General features: G+C 36.7%; 1 protein-coding gene, 1 long non-coding RNA gene and 1 pseudogene across 16 annotated transcripts; 2 read left to right on the plus strand and 1 right to left on the minus strand.

Moving 5' to 3' along the window:
* Nucleotides 1–480: 480 nt before the first annotated feature.
* On the plus strand, nt 481–8,555 carry LOC110881487 (serine/threonine-protein kinase PCRK1). 5 transcript variants are annotated; one of them, XR_004863393.1, is made up of 8 exons: nt 481–952; nt 1,163–1,423; nt 1,509–1,625; nt 4,362–5,153; nt 5,258–5,342; nt 7,315–7,540; nt 7,637–7,861; nt 8,104–8,555. XR_004863393.1 is itself a non-coding variant. In XM_022129726.2 (4 exons), the coding sequence occupies exons 1-4, from the start codon at nt 611–613 to the stop codon at nt 4,947–4,949; spliced, it is 1,308 nt and encodes a 435-aa protein (XP_021985418.1). In that variant the 5' UTR covers nt 481–610; the 3' UTR covers nt 4,950–6,463. The 5 variants fall into 5 exon arrangements, 1 of the variants encoding a protein (XP_021985418.1); XR_002559755.2 differs by lacking the exon at nt 8,104–8,555 and having other exon boundaries at nt 7,637–7,984; XR_004863396.1 differs by lacking the exons at nt 7,315–7,540; nt 7,637–7,861; nt 8,104–8,555 and adding an exon at nt 5,408–6,463.
* Nucleotides 8,556–11,146: 2,591 nt separating this feature from the next.
* Nucleotides 11,147–13,796, minus strand: LOC110881496. 11 transcript variants are annotated; one of them, XR_002559758.1, is made up of 5 exons: nt 13,632–13,796; nt 13,437–13,492; nt 12,765–12,824; nt 11,562–12,683; nt 11,147–11,344 (listed from the first exon to the last, which is right to left on the minus strand). It is a non-coding gene; the product is annotated as an uncharacterized LOC110881496 (long non-coding RNA). The 11 variants fall into 11 exon arrangements; XR_002559757.1 differs by having other exon boundaries at nt 13,395–13,492; XR_004863427.1 differs by having other exon boundaries at nt 11,562–11,801; nt 11,889–12,824; nt 13,395–13,492.
* Nucleotides 13,797–15,708: 1,912 nt separating this feature from the next.
* On the plus strand, nt 15,709–16,270 carry LOC118480586 (annotated as a pseudogene).
* The last annotated feature ends 447 nt before the right edge of the window (nt 16,271–16,717 follow it).

The following is a 16,717-nucleotide window of genomic DNA, read 5'->3' on the forward strand; positions in this document are numbered from 1 at the left end:
TATCACATTATCCCCAAATTGAAAAAAAAATCGGCGGTTACTGAATAAGCTAAGTGTTTTTGCGGGGTGTGACAGGTGGTGTGTTGCGGAGGTGGGCGGTGGTGTGTGGCAGAGGTGGACGGTGGTGGGTGACGGTGGAGGTTGTTGTGAGGGTTGTATGGAGAAGAAAAGAGTACAGGAGACTATAAAGAGAGAAGAATGATTTTTTTTATATTAATATGTGGTTTTATCAATTAAAGAGTTTTATATATAATATATATTGATGAAATAGCAAATACCAAACTATTTAATAAAACTAACTGAGTTTTTTTAACGGAGTTAGAAAAATAGACGAAAATGGCAAAAAAAAAAAAAAAAAAAGTTAAGGACCCATAGAAGAAAAAAAAGTATCAGGAATAAAGTAGCATTTTTGGTAAATCACAAGAATTAAAATGGAAATTTAGTCGACAAATAAATAATATGGAAGCTGGATGGCAATTTACTCAACAAAGAAATAATAATAAAGTGAAGCTCGATAAACACCATGGCCCAACAGGTAGGTGTCGGCAACTTTATTTCTACTTTCCCGTTTCTTTCGAATTCTAGTATTTTCAAGTGAAGGAACAGAACAATGGTGTTTCACTGCCGATGTTTCTCCTTGTTGGAAGATGATGAAGAGCTCACATATGAATCCACAACAACTCAAACAAAATCAACTACAACTTATTACACTGCTGCTTCGGATTTTAGTCGGTCCCATGCAAAGACGTTACAAGTCTTGAATTTAGCCAACAAAGGAAGCAATCTGAGGGTTTTCACATTTGCTGAGCTCAAAACAGCTACTGAAAACTTTTGTACAGCTTCGAAGATCGGGGAGGGTGTGTTTGGGAGTGTATATAAGGGTGTGATCAAGAGTTTGGACCTGGACCATCCTATGCAGGTGGCTGTGAAGCTCACCAATGAATTATTGCAGGTTCTAACGCCTCTCTTTTGTAGTTTTAAGGTGTTGTTTTCATCTTATCAAAGGTTGAGCCGGGTCTGGAAGCAGCCTCTCTATCCCTACGGATAGAGGTAAGGCTGTCTACTCTACATCTACTCTCCTCAGACCCTACCTTTGCTTTGCTATTTGTGGGATTTACTGTTGATGATGAAAGGTTGATCTTGAATCTTGATTGTTTGATAGGGGCACAAAGGGCGGGCAAGAGAGATTAATGCTCGTGGGTCGGTTGAGCATCCAAACCTTGTCAAACTAATTGGTTACTGTACGGAGGATAATGAACTTGGTACAAAACTACTTTTTGTCTATGAATATATGGTTAATAGAAGTGTGAGAGATCATTTATCTGCGAAATCCGAAACACCTCTCTCATGGAACATGAGACTGAAAGTGGCTCAAGATGTTGCTCGTGGTTTGACATTTCTACATGAACAAATGGAATTTCAGGTTAACTCCCTCCCACTATACTAAAGTTTATCAATGGAGAAGCTTATCTTACAAGTTACAAGCCACTAAATTTGCTTTCTTGTAGATGATTTTCATGAATTTCAAGTCTTCTAACGTTCTTCTAGATGATCAATGGAATGCTAAACTTTCGGGTTTTGGTGTGCCTCAAATGCAAAAAGAAATCACTCATATCAAAACCAAGGTATTGGAACTCATGTTAATAAGAAATGTAATTTTTTTGTCACCAAGGCACAAAATATGGTCCCTTAGGGTAGGCGGGGCGGTTTAACTTTAGCCAGTACGTGATGAAAATTATCACGCGTGAAAACACCACCGCCACCATCGACTATCACTCGTGGATTTCTTCACGCGTTGAAGGGTTGTGAGTGATGGGTTGTTGAGTGTTGTGAGTGATGGGTATTGTTGGGTGTTATGAGTGATGGTCATTTCCACTAAGGGGGGTCGGGGTGGTCATCACTCATCGCTCACAACATCCAATCAAGTTCCGACATGTCATCAACCATTATTCCATCACTCACAAGCTTTTTTAGTGGCGGTGGTCATCACTAGTGATGGAATTCCATCACTCACAATTTTTTTAATTTTTTTTAAATTATAGATTAACAATAAAACACTAAAATTATAAATTATAAGTTTCATTTAAATAAAACATAAATTACATAGCAAAATAAAAAAAAAAAAACTAAACATTGGAAAAAAAAACTTAAATTAAACGGATGGCATCTCCCACCCCCACCTTTCACAAATATCGCGTTTTTGTTGAATTACGACCGACTTAAACGGTTCGTCGAGATGGGCGTGCGGCTCACAATAGATTTTTAAATCATTTTGTCTTTCTACCGTTTTCAAGTGTCCCATATAAGCGTGCTCGCGTTCAAGTTTTGCGGACACAAGTTTTTCTCTTCTTTGTTTGGATTCGCTTATTTTCGCCAATTTCGCCTCTTCGATTCCGAAGATCGACTCCGCCACCGCTTCCTTTCCTTTGCTTGACGAATCACCACTTTTCTTGCGGTGCGGCCTTGTAGGTGTATCTTCTTGAATGGGGTCGTCGTTTAAATTCATTTGGGGCAAGTTATCCGACGCGGAAGTCGTGTAGTTCCCCGACTCGAAGGTCTTTGATCTTTTCGGATCTCCTCTTTTTTTTGGAGCCGTAGGCCCACCCATGTCGACCAAATAAACCGGTACCCACTTCGGGTGACGTCTCGCAACCTCCCATGCCACGTGTGGAAAACTCCGCTTTTTGTAGAGTCGGCAATACTCTTCGGTGACGGTTTGCATGATAGTCGCCTCGCTCGCTCCACTTTTTGGATTTTGGTTTTACAAAAAATATAAAAAGTTATTTAAAAAATAAAAAAACACTATTTTCTGTTTAAAAAAAACAGTTTTCTGTTCTTAAAAAAATGACCGTTTTCTGTTTAAAAAAAACTGTTTTATGGTTTTTATAAAAATGACTGTTTTCTGATTTTTTTAAACGGTATTCAGGTTTTTAAAAAAATGATTGTTTTCTGTTTTTCTAAAAACACAGTTTTCTGTTATTTTTAAACTATTTTCTGAATTTTTTTAAGAAACAATTTATGTTTTTATAAAAAAGAAACACTTTTATGTTTTTATAAAAAAAAAACAGTTTTTTTTTTTAAATCCGTTTTCTGAATTTTTTTTATAAAAACAAAATTCTGTTTTTAAAATTAAAAAAAATAGTTTTAACTTTATAAAAAAAACGTACCTTTTGAATGAAACAACCGTTGAATTTACTAATTTTCCCGTCCAAATCCGTCCATTTCGACGTCATTTGATCCATGTTTCGTTCCGTTGAACCTAGAAGTTTGCTAAAATGAAGAATGACCCGTCTCCAAAACATTTCCTTTCTTTGCTCGTTGGCATATTTCTTGTTTTCGGAGGTGTGCAAGTACGCCTTCACAAGGCGACTTCCTCCTCGGTCGTCCAATTTCTCCGAACGGATGACGGGACAACTTCTTGAACGTCATCGTCGTCTTCTTCTTCTTCTTCTTCTTCTTGAACGTCATCTTCATCGTCGTCGAGATTTTGTTGTGGTTCACGATACGCACGTGCAAAATGGATGAGGGTGTCATCTTCTAGTGGGTCGACTTGGTGGGATTGGGTTTGAAAGTATTGTAACGATTGGGGTTGAAATTGGTGAGGTTGAAACGGTGGAACGAACGGTTGGTTTTGATACGGTTGTGATTGAAAGGGTGGATATTGTTGGGTTTGAAAATGTGGAACTTGGTCGGGTTCGTCTTGCAACCTAAAGCGCGTCGGCTCGCCAAGATTCGCTCGAACCTTGGGTCTTACGGGAGTTTTCTTCGTACCCGAACCTCTTTTCTTCGAACCCGAACCTCTTTTGCTTGTTGTTGTAAAATTATTTAGATTGAGTTGAAGAATTTTTTGAATTGAATTGGAGAATTTTTTGATTTTTTGGATTGAGTGGGAGGAATGTTTGGTGGATTTTATATAAAAAAAAAACCTTCAAAAAATAACCCAAACGGTCAAAAATAAGCCCAAACGGTCAAATCCAACGGTAACATTCTCAAATTCAACGCGTGATAATATTAACGCGTTTCAAAATTCACGCGTGAAACTTGAAGGTGGTGGCGGTGTTTGGTTGTTTTCCACGCGTGAACTTTTGCCATAGCGTGCCCACCCCGCCTGCCCTAAAAAAGGTTGTGAGTGATGGAATAAAGCTCTATAACGTGTCGAAACTTGATTGGAAGTTGTGAATGATAAATGGGTGGTGAGTGATGACCACCCCCTCCCCCTTAGTAACTCTGTAAAAAGATCGATATGCTTGAAATTGGTCGAAAGAACATGTTTTAATTAGCATTTTTTAGACATTTAAAATCATGTTGGCACTTCAGTTTCTTTATAAAATATCTAAATCTCAGCGATATAATGTCACCAGACTGCAGCGCCAGTATTCATAGACATCGGATACTCTCCTCCAGAGTACTTTGTAAAAAGGCATCGCACATCCAAGGTTGACGTATGGAGCTATGGGGTTTTTCTGTATGAACTTATCACGGGTAGGCACCCATTTGATAAAAAGTTGCCTTTCAACGAGCAGAGGCTTGTACAATGGGTGCAACCTTACCTAGGATCAGACAGATTTGAGTTAATCATTGATCCAAGACTCGAAGGTAATTACCCTCTGGAATCAGCACAAAAGTTGTCTATTATAGCCGACAAGTGCTTGTCTGAAAGCCCCAACTCCAGGCCAAAGATGAGTGAGGTCCTTGAAATGGTTAACCAACTCATTATGGTTCAATCACAAGCTACCAGTCCTGCATCAACTCAGGTCCCACAGGTTGTGATCGACCCGAATAAAGTTTTTGCGGCTCCTGCCCAAGGTGAAAAGACTCAAGAGGATATAAAACACGAGGACGAAAGAGCCTCTTCGAAGCCTGCCTACCTTCCTCAGATTCGCTATTCGAAGCTCTGGAAATCTTTAAAATGTTGTTCTGGAAAGGGTTGTTGTGTATCATTGCATTAAGATAAACCTATCATTAGCTTTTCGATGATCTGTTTTCTTTTTTAGTTTATGCTACATAAATTTATTTATATAATCTTAAAACGAAATGTCGGTGCACCACTCTTTTGACAATAATGCCCTCGACAAAGAAGTCTTCACCCCTGCTTCTTTTGCGCTTCTTCTTCTAGATCTGTGTAAACAATTCTCTGTAGTCCAACCTTTGAGGTGAGTTTCTCCTTCTTCCACTCCCTTTGTTCAGTTACTCTTTTACTCATTCTCCCTTTTCTCCTCTCGGCTAACATGTATATACTCCATGTTCTTTTCCTCAGTTACAACACAAGAATCAGAAAATAAAACTGCGGAATCAACAAATCATCCAGATTCGCAAACCCTAGAACGAATAGGGTTTTTCAGGTCAGTCTTCGTCTGCATCTTGCTTTTAATTCATGGTCTGAGGTACGTAGAAGTGTGTGTAACAGGATAGAACTGAAGAATTTACAAAGGTAATTTTAGAACGACCTTACGAAACGACGACGGAAGCCCTCCTTCCCAAATCAGACTAGATCAGAGCTCTGGCGTCTTCCGACGCCCACTTTTTTATGCGTTTTGATTGGTCACCACTCCTTTCTCTAGGTGCTTTTACCGCTAGACACACCACCACTCCACTGTCCTTCCTTCTCTAAATCTCTATATCATCTCTTTCTGCAAATTTTCTTTTTTGCAAACCAGTCTTGGAGTACACCTACCACTGCCGGCTACAAACCCTAAAGAGGGTCATCAGCCTGAGCCGTCGATGTAGCGGGTGTACCTAGGTACTACACCACTACTTACAGAGGCACGGTGACGGTGTTAGGAAGGATCCGGTTAAGAGAGAGAGAGAGAGAGAGAGAGAGAGAGAGAATGGGTCGAGTGTCAAGGATAGATGACATCACCGGTAAAAAAACACCAAGTCGTTGCTGGTCTTTAAAACCAAAGTTGGGTAATATGGCCTCAGCCGTATCGTGTCACTGTCGCCGTCAGGCGTCAACGATCAGATTTGGACCTCTTTCCGGCGGTGGTGGTAGACGCGTATTGTAGAGAGAATGTATAGAGAGAAATGGGGGTGGTGGTGTTGTAATGGTGGCGGCTAAGATGTAGGTTGCGGCGGTTGGTTATTGGCGGTGATCGGATGTGTGGTGGTGAAGAGATCTCCGGCGTGGCGATATTGGCAGTTGAAGACGGTGGTATGATAGAGTTGTGGTGGTGGTGTTATGGTGGCATGTCGGTGTTTGTAGTTGTAGTCAGAGAGTGTGTGACATAACATATTTGTGATGGTGGTATTGGATTGGAAGTATAGAGAGCACATGGTTTTGCTATGGAAACAAATCATTATTAATTCCTCTAGGTAGTATAGAGAGCACATTTGTGTGTATTTATATTTATGTATAGTATAATATCTCGAAAACACTGATGATTTCATGTGGATCATGTTGCATGTCATTTGAATTTGTTAAAAGCAAAAGTAAAAACTAAAAATAGTTTTAGTTAAATCCTTAGTTGTGTGTTATATTACTTTGCTTTTTTTTTTAAGTTAGTTTTTGGGTGATAATAATAAAGTATTAGATATATTATTAGATATATTCAGTATGCGATTTGTTGAACACTCTTTAAAAAAAACACATATTAAAGATAAAAAAATAAAAAACAATGAATGGATAAACCTTGAGTCAAGGACAGCCCGATTCCAAGTACGAAGAGATAGAACAATAGAATGAATTTCGCCATTTTTGTTGGAGGGAGGTTGTTGGTTTGGTGTTTGGAGAAGACAAGGAAAAAAAAGGCAATTTGTTCTTCAGGTGCAAGTAAGTGTGTGTGTGTTTGTCTTGATTAAGGTCAACTCTTTTGAAAACAATAATTTATTCATCAACTTCAGCTGTAAGTTTGTTTATGTGATCTTGATTGGGGTCAATTTTATTTGGAAAATAGAAGTATTTGATTGGGGATTTATTCATGTTAAATCATTTGAATCCCAATTGTGGTAATTGTATGTTTGTTGACTCAGTACCGGTATTCTGTTTGACTAAACTGATCAAGAAACTGTGATGTGTGCTTAAAACTGATCATTTATTCATTGCAGTTTGCATACTTTCTTTTAGGCTTTAGAACTTCATACCCCTAAAAAGTATATGCTTTGGAACTTTTAGTTGCTATTACTTATTGTTAACAGGATTACCCTTTCACCACTTTGCTGAAATGATGATATTTAAGCCTACCAAAACAGTCGGGTCGGGTCAACTAATGGGGCAAACGGGTCTTTTTAAAAGAAACCAAAAAGTTTAAAGTTATTATCTTTTATGGTGTTATTATGTTCCAAGGGAGTTTTGCTAAAAATCCTTATTCAATGTAGAAATTCTCTGCGCTTTTGCTTCTTCAACTTTCATTTCAAAGTCTTAGAGTTGTCTACGGAGATTTGGGAACGTCTCCATTGTATGTATTTTACAATACTTTTCCTGATAAAATCACCGATACAGAAGACATTGTCGGTGCACTTTCCTTGATCATTTACTATCTTACACATATACCGCTCATCAAATATGTTTTCATTGTATGTCGCGCAAATGACAACGGTCAAGGTACATATTTTTCTCTATATAATATTCATAGTCAAGTATCAATGAACATTTACTTTGTATTTATATTTTATAATAAATTCCTTAATTGTGTTTTAGTCTTGAATGCGTGTGGAGTCGTGACACATATGCCGCAAAAGAAGAGTTCGGTGATGAAGAGGTGAACTGTGAATCTTCACCGGAACAGGCTGCAAATTTTTTATTTTGGTTTCGCTCGATCCACTTTAGATGAAGAAAGCCAAGAATGCGATCTTGAACCAACGCTACGTAGCGCGCCGCAACGCGCGCGGGGGGTATAAACCTAGTATAATATGAAAAAGAAAGGTCGGTGGTTTCCACCAACCCTTTCTCTTTTCTTCTTTATTATATTCTATATTATATTAATATAAATAGATGATAAGTTCAAACTTCAAAATCAGATCTACTTATATCCATAGAATTTTGACTTTTTATCTCTATAATAGAATTGGCAATAAGGTACTGGTGGAGTGGTTGGAGAAAAATTTGGTGTTCTTTGTGACATATGTTCGACTCTTACTCTTCTCATTATTTTTTGTTGCATCCAGGTGAATGGCGAATACGGGTGGCGCCGGTTCGTCTTGGATGGGAGGCGAGGTTTTACCGATTATTTCACTGTCATGTTTTCGGGCGGGTGGAGGTCGGGTTTCCACAGATCTAGGAGAGCCAAGGGGCTGGCGGCGGTCGAGTAGTCGATCTTGGCCACAGCGTCCGATGTCACAATAGTTGGCACGTCTTTCCTTGCCTCTCAAAAAAAATCTCTATAATAATACTTTCGGCTAACCAATCAGTTCAATTATTTAAACATCGAATATATTAATTAAAAACCAGATCATGCTAATTTATTTATATAATCTTAAAGACAAAGGTCGGTGGAGGACCTTTGTCTTTTAAGTCCTCAACTTTTATAAAAATATACACTTAACTCCTATACATTTATCTTCTTTCAATTTTCATATATTACAATTATAATTCCTATACCTTTACTTTTTAACCCCTATACTTACAGTTCTTTCAATTCATTCTCAAACTAGGTAACTTAAGCATTCACTTTTAACTTTTGGTAATTGACAACTTTGATCTGTCAATATTTTCTACTTAATAACTTAACGTCTCATTTTATTTGAATTGCTTTTACGACTTTAGACTATAGTGTCACACATTAATATACTTTTTTATCTATGTCTAACCATATTAATGTCTAAATTACTTTTACGATTTTACACTGTTGTCTAAAATATTGTTAAAACTTTACACTGCAATGAGCGAGCCCCCCCCCCCCCCCCCGCACACACACACACACACACACACACACACATATATATATATATATATATATATCTAACGAAGTTAATTTCACGAACGTACCGTGTGTAACAAAGTCAAAAAACGTGTAATGTCACGTGCGGATATCACATGTTAATTTCATCATTGTACATTGTAACCACAATGCTTATATAAGTTACACTGAGTTTGATCGGATACGTCAAACACGTGTTTTATGTAGTTAACGCATCACATAACGTGTCGTCAGCTATAAATAACTAAGGTGCCGCCAACGTAACGCGTTGTGTATTGCAGTTTTAACGTACATGTCGTTTTAAAATTCACGTTTCAACGTAAATGACTTACGTTTTGATATAAACTTTTTTCTCAAGCGAGTCTGGTAAAAAATAATACGATATATACTTATTTTGTGTACGTTCATAAACTGTATTTGAAAGCAAGCCGGGTCAAATATAATACGTTCTCATTCGATGGCGATGTAATTTTTTTAAGTAAAGAGTCGGGTCAAATATATAGTATAAATACGAGTTACTTTAACTTTTGACGCCGCCGCAACGCGCGGCGGGTCAAAATCCTAGTATAGATAATAATGTGTGGTACTGGTGTGAAAAAAATATTATCTTAAATAAAAAGCATATTTGTAGAGACTGTATGTGAAACTTAGGTAAAACTAATTTTTTTGTTTATCAATTGGTTTTCTTTTTATAAGAGTAAATTAAACTTTTGTCCTTTATGTTAACGCTCTTTTTCAGACGTCCTTTGGCGCAAAAGTTGATGAGTTATGTAGTTAATGTTTCAAAATCCTGCACGTTACGTCCTTTGGCCCTAACCAAATTAGTTTTTCTTGTTAAATCTGGTCACCCAAGGGTATTTTAGTCTTTTTATCTATTTATTTAATATTATCTACAAAAATAAAACAAAATATTCTTAAAAATTTCTCTCTTTAAACACACAGCCCTTTCTTTCTCTCTCTGAAACAAAAGTCACAAACACCCTTTACCCTTCTCTCTCTAGTTTCTCTCTCTAAGACAACCACCATCATCAGTAGTGGAACTAGTCTAAAAATTTAGGGGTATCCCAAAAAAAATTTGGGGATCAGGGATATCCTTTATATAACGAAGATGAAGTAGAGGGGTACGAAGACAGAGTTGAGTCGTAGCCCGTGCTATCCCTGCTAACACATTAGCTTTGTCCCTAACCACCACCACCACCACCCACCAGCCACCACCACACCCACTTAAGACAACCACCTCTCTCTTTCTCTCTCTCTCTCTCCCTTCACCTACCACCACCATATGCTGCCACCACCACCATATGCCGCCACCACCACCATCTTCACCAACACCAGCATATGCTGCCATCACCACCGCTATCTTCACCATCCAACCACCGCATCCTCCCCTGCAACCACCGCCATCTTCACCATCCAACCGTTGTCGCCGCCTCCACTGCAAACACCAACTCCACCGTCGCCTCCCCCGTTAGAACCCTAACCCCAAATAGATCCGACAACACCACCACCATATGTCTGAAACATTAAGTACATGACTCGTCAACTCTTGCGCCAAATGACAACGTCTGAAAAAAAAGGGGTGTTAACGTAAAGTACAAAAGTTGTAATTTACCCTTTTTATAAACTTCCGTTTTAATTTGCTATCTTTTTTACCAAAGTTTAATGATTAGACCATGGGTATGTTGGATTGTGTATGAGTTAGCTCTTCCCCTCACCCTTTTCCTCATGTATATATAGAGATAGTAGGCATCTTGTATGATCATTAGTTTATGAGATATTGAGCTTGCATACGTGACATTCATGAATCGTTACATGGTATCAATAGTACCAGATGATTTAGCATATACAATTATGATTTAGTATTAGTTAATTAAATAGTTTAAGGGGTTTAATTACTTGTCATTATGATTCCCTCGATGAGTTGTCAATTCCGCTAAGGTACACTACAAAAAAAATGTCATCTAGTGACATACAAAAAGTGCCGCAATAAAACAAAAAAGTGCCGCTAAAGACCTATATAAGAATGGGCGGCACACAAAAAAAGTGACACTAGAAGCGCTGACGCTAAAGCCTTTTAGTGGCATTTTTTTAAACTACCGCACAAAGTTTTTAGGCTTTTAGTGGCACTTGTTTTTCTGCCACAATAAAAAAAAAAGACTTTTGTTGCATAAATTTTACGTCGGTAAAAACTATTTCTAATTAAACATATGTATTATTTTTAGTGTCACCCATTTTTGCCACAAAAATCACATTATTTACAATATAAATAATTATATAAAATCAGAGTTCAATAAAAATGTAAATGTAGGAATCATAATATTATAACTTCAATAAAAAATTAGATCCGAAAGATATTCCAAATGTTAACCAAACGTTGTGTAATAAGTAACATTCCAAATTCCAAATCTTTATATGAGAAGCCTAAACGTTCTTTTGGGTGAGAATTTCAGTTTCATAAAAAAGTTCCAAAGCTTCTCACGATATATACCCTGTCATCATCAACAATATAAATAAGTATTAGAACTGATTAGAAAAACCTAAAAGTCAATAACCAACGCGACACATAATTTGTTCACTAAAGTACGCTTTGAGCACTTTTTGACCCATTTTTTGTTAACTAGTTTTTGTTATTACTTAACCTATTGAACCCATTGAAAATAAAATCAAAACAGACTAAACCATTCATAGGCTAACAATAGTTGGTACCTCTTAGGAAGTAGAACACTGAGGCCGATGCAGAAGCTGGCTTGAAAATCATGTCCTTGCTGATGCAGCAGTTCGTTAGTATGGCTAAGAAGTCGAACAAGGGCAAAACAAAAAAAGAAAACCAAGCAAAAGGAAACAAACAAAGATATGGATACGAGGATGCTACTGAACAAGAGCCGTCGTCATCCGTATGCTTCTTGTGATCTGGTTGCAAAGGCTTAATTGCTATTGAAGGATTGACTGCTTGAAACCAAAAGAAAGAAAAAAGAAACATAATTTAGATCAAAATTGGTGAAAAGAACTTAGCCTTCAGCACTCAGTTCTTACCTTATTTGTTTTCTTTGTAAGTTAGGTAGGAGAGCTACTTAAATGAGATGGCTTGATAGAAACATTGGAATCAACCAAATAAGCCAAGTTGTTGTTCAAAAAAAAAAACCAAATAAGCCAAGTCTAGCTCAACCATTTTAGAAGCCCAAAGCAAAGTAAAAATCTGAGGCCCATTTGCAATTTATATTTTGTTTGCTTATGACCCTAACACACTGGAACATTATGAAATTAGCTAATACAAGTTTGTTTATGTAGGACATTGGTTTAACTCCAACTCATCTGGTTATAAAAGTGTCAATTATGGGTGTATTTATCTAAACCAGATCAAACGGGTGAAACAAACAATTAAATTATAAAAATAAAGATTACCTTGGTGGTCTAAGATCTTCTGAGCTAGTGCAAATGTATATTCCAAATAAATCTAATCCTGAAGCTACTTATTACCTCACAAATAATATGAATTTCTAAGTTCGTTCATCAATCATAGATGCTAATTTATGTCCAACTTTAGAATCGTGTAGGATTTAGTTGAAGTACAAGTACTGGTACCTCTTGGTCAAAACAACTTTCAAGTTCATGTTCACCATTTTTTTGTATTTTTAACATTAGTGTCAAAATAACATTAAAAATTTACGATAACTAAACGGTGAAAATTATTTCTATCAATATAAGGTAATTTCGATATGGAAGTTGAGTTGAGTAGACCTGATAAATTCAACCCATGAAAATATACTTCCAGTTGTCCGCAAGAAGATCGATTTCAGTTGTGGTTTTTGCATTAATTCCTTTCCATAGCTTTTAAAACATTAAATGGGAAACAGATCCACAAGTATAATATTATTATATTTAATAACAATATTATGGATGGATGGATACCTTTATAGCCTCACGACCGATGTAAAGCGACACTTTTTAATCACATCGCCAATGCCAAATCTGTGATTCAAACCAAAGGAAAAAATAAAAAAAAGTAGAGTTGAGCAAAACACATTTTCTTATGCTAGAAATCCCTTTATGATCATACAACATAAAACACACGTGTTTAATGCCAAGCATCATGTTTCTAAAAATCTCTTTATGCTAGAAACATTCTCTTATATATTTATAACTTAAATATACAATGGTTTTAGTCACATTCTCTCATGTTACTCTGTTTTGCTCTTGGGCTAAAATTGTCAGCTCTGATCTCATCAGAATTCTTAGAACTCTTGAATAACAATGGTAACTTATTAAGTTTCTTTTCAAAGATACCATTAAACATAACAAAGATTTCATCCCATTACTAAACACTTGATTCATTTGACCCGTTTAGAGATATTTTCTTTTAAAAAAAAACCCAATTCATTCATCTCTTTTTATCAGTAAGTGTTTATTACTATACACATATAAACATCAGGTCATATCTCATTTTTTATGACATTTAGTATCATCCTACAATCAAAGTCCATGAAATCAGATGAAATCTATGTGGTGTAATGACCTAAAAAATCTATGTGGTGTAATGACCTAGTTATCCAAACTGCATCCAAGTAACTGATGTAAGCGTACGTGAGAAGAGCATAGCGGCGTGATGGGGGGAGATCAATCAATCACAAATTCTTCATCTGCATGCATCGTATAGCTATCTAATCAACTGTTATCCAAAATCACTCGCATTCACGTACAATCGATATATATACACATCAAACAAAAACCTAATTTTAGATGAATGAAATTGAATCGATAAGTACAAGAAGTACTCACCGAATTCATGCAATCCGATGTGTTTGATCGGGTGAAATCATGAGATTTGATAGCGTGAACCGAAGAAAGTGTAAAACGATCGGATGATTTGATGAGGATCTGATGAATTGCGGGTGGAAATGTGGAATTAGGTTAAGAGAGAAAGAGGAATTGTAGAGAACTATGAATTGCAGGTGGAATTAAACGAAAAAAAAATAGAGTTTTTATTAAATATTGTAATGTTTTTTTTTATTTAATAAAAGCTTTTTTTAAATAAAAATTGAAGATTAAATGAAAAAATAGAAAATTAATAATTGAGTAACGAGGGTACAGGTTTTATTACTACACTTTCTTGTGATCTAAAACCCCATAAGGTCACCCTTTTACGTATTTCGTCACTTGTCGCATAACGTCCCTTAAGAGGCTTTATGACTACACATGATCGGTCTTATAGTACAACACAAAGTGGACAACACTATAGTTGCACAAAGTACAACTTCTAAAGCCTAAGAATGTTAGAAATTATACTTTATACTATATATAAATATAAATTTTGGTGAAACGTGATTGAAAAATTAATATTGGGGGGAGATTTAAAGAGGAAAAACTAATATTAGAAGGGAAAATATTTCAAAAGACATATTATTAAAGTGTTTTAAGAAGGGATAAGAGAAGATTTTAGAATTTAGAAGCACTTAGGAAATAGTGGCATATGTAAAGTACCATTAAAGGTTATCAAATATTTTAGTGGCATATGGAAAGTATCATTAAAAAACTAAATTAGTGGCATAATAACTAAATGCCATTAAAACGTGTCCTAAGTAAATGTGGCACACGTAAAGTGCCATTAAAACCTAAATAAGTGGCACAAAATCTAAATGCCACTAAAGTGTGTGGCACTAAATGGACTTTTTTTGTAGTGGTAGTTACATCTATAATAACCAAGTCTTTTGCGCTTTGGTGCTAGTGTGAAACTAATATTTCACTCACTTTCAATACACTATGAATTAACGAAAGTCATTAACATACACACACACCTTATGCACCTATGTTTTGCCTTTAGTTAACTCCCCATCAAAGGGAAAGTTTCTCCCAAGCACCCTCAAGAAACTTAGCCAAGAACGGCCAAGGAATAATTTTTCATCAAACTTGAAAAGACCATCAAAAGCTTGATTAAACTAATGATTCTTTTGTTTTTCTTAGTGGTTACAATAATTCTTTTGTCCCATATTTAGCTTATTACTCGTAAGTTATTTACTCATCAAGTATTGGATATACCGATTAGTACTTTTTAAAAAATGCTCATTTGGTTATAATGTATAAATATTTTTCTACTTTTCTTTATGCTTTTAAAATCTACACAATATATTATATTATGATAAATAACATACATATTATCATTACTAGGGTGGGGTTCGGCTACAAAGTCATTTTTCCTACAAAGTGTACAAAGTCATAAAACACCACAATTTCAGCCATAAAACACACTCAAAACCCATGAATAACAAAGTGAAGATCACTAAAACACAATATCCAAACCCTATCAGTCCATAAAATCTTCAAACACACCATCGTAGAACTATGAATATAAAACACAACATGATAATCAATATAAAACACACTAATGTTACTCATTCGATAATCAAAGCCTTATCATCCAAAACACAACATAAAACCCACAAATTTTAGTAATCTCCACTTTGTTATTCGTGGGTTTTGAGTGTGTTTTATAACTGAAATTGTGGTGTTTTATGACTTTGTACACTTTGTAGGAAAAATGGACTTTGTAGCCAACTCCCACCCATCATTACTATAAGGGTTATTGGATTTTATCGCCCCCAACTATCAGCCTTTGGCCGTTGCCACCCGCAACTAATACTTTGACACACGACACTCCCAACTTGACTTTTTGTTTATAATGGCACCACCCAGTTAAATCTCCACTAACTGAGCTAGTTTTGTTGTCCGACATGGCACAAGTTTGCTGAGTTGGAGCTGATTACGTGGTAATGATGTAGGAAAATTATATCCACGTGTATAAGTGAACTGATAAACACCTTATATATTATACAAACTCTCAATTCTCTGTTAACCCCACCCACAAACAAACCCTAGCTACACACATTATCCTCTAACCGTCGCCGGAGCAGGAGTAGTTACACATCGCCGGAGCAGCAAACCATGGGTCGAGTCCGTACCAAAACCGTGAAGAAATCCTCTCGTCAAGTAATCGAGCGCTACTACTCAAAAATGACACTCGATTTCCACACAAACAAGAAGATCTTAGAAGAAGTTGCAATCATTCCGTCGAAGCGGCTCCGAAACAAGATCGCTGGATTCTCAACGCATCTGATGAAGCGGACCCAAAAAGGTCCGGTGAGAGGGATCTCGTTGAAGCTGTAGGAGGAGGAGAGAGAGAGAGAGGCGTATGGACTTTGTTCCGGATGAATCCGCAATTAAAGTGGATAGGATTGAGGCTAATAAGGAGACGATTGAGTTGTTGGCTTCGTTTGGGATGAGTGAGATGCCAGGGATTGTGCTCAAGGAGGACACGCAGGTGGTTTCCAGAGGGATTGTTGGTGGTTATGGTGGTGGACGTGGTGGAAGGAGGTACTGAGAGGTTAATGGTACTGTTTTTGGTTTTCAATTAGGGTTCGTATGTTAAAGATGTTTTGAGTTTTGTTATGGATTAAGGGCATGTTTGGCTAAGCTTTTTGAAACAACTTATTGACTTATTGGCTTTTTGAAAAGTCATAAGCTCCAAAATGATGTTTGGCAATGAGGGTGTATCTGAGGGGAAAAAGCCAATAAGACAATAAGTCACTCTATACTGACTTTTTCAGAAAGCCAATAAGTCAATAAGTTGTTTCAAAAAGCTTAGTTAAACATGCCCTAAAGAAGGAGAAGATTAGGGTTTTTGTGGGGATTGTTATAAAGAAGGAGATGGATATAACACATCAGCGCCACGTAATTATGTACACATCAGCAAACCTGTGCCACGCCAGACAAAAAAACTAACCAAGTTAGTGCAGATTTAACTGGGTGGTGGCTGTGCAAATAAAAAGTCAAGTTGGGGGTGTCGGGTGTCAAAGTGTTAGTTGCGGGTG

This window comes from Helianthus annuus, chromosome 1 (assembly GCF_002127325.2).
Source record: "Helianthus annuus cultivar XRQ/B chromosome 1, HanXRQr2.0-SUNRISE, whole genome shotgun sequence".
Classification (NCBI taxonomy): Eukaryota; Viridiplantae; Streptophyta; class Magnoliopsida; order Asterales; family Asteraceae; genus Helianthus; species Helianthus annuus.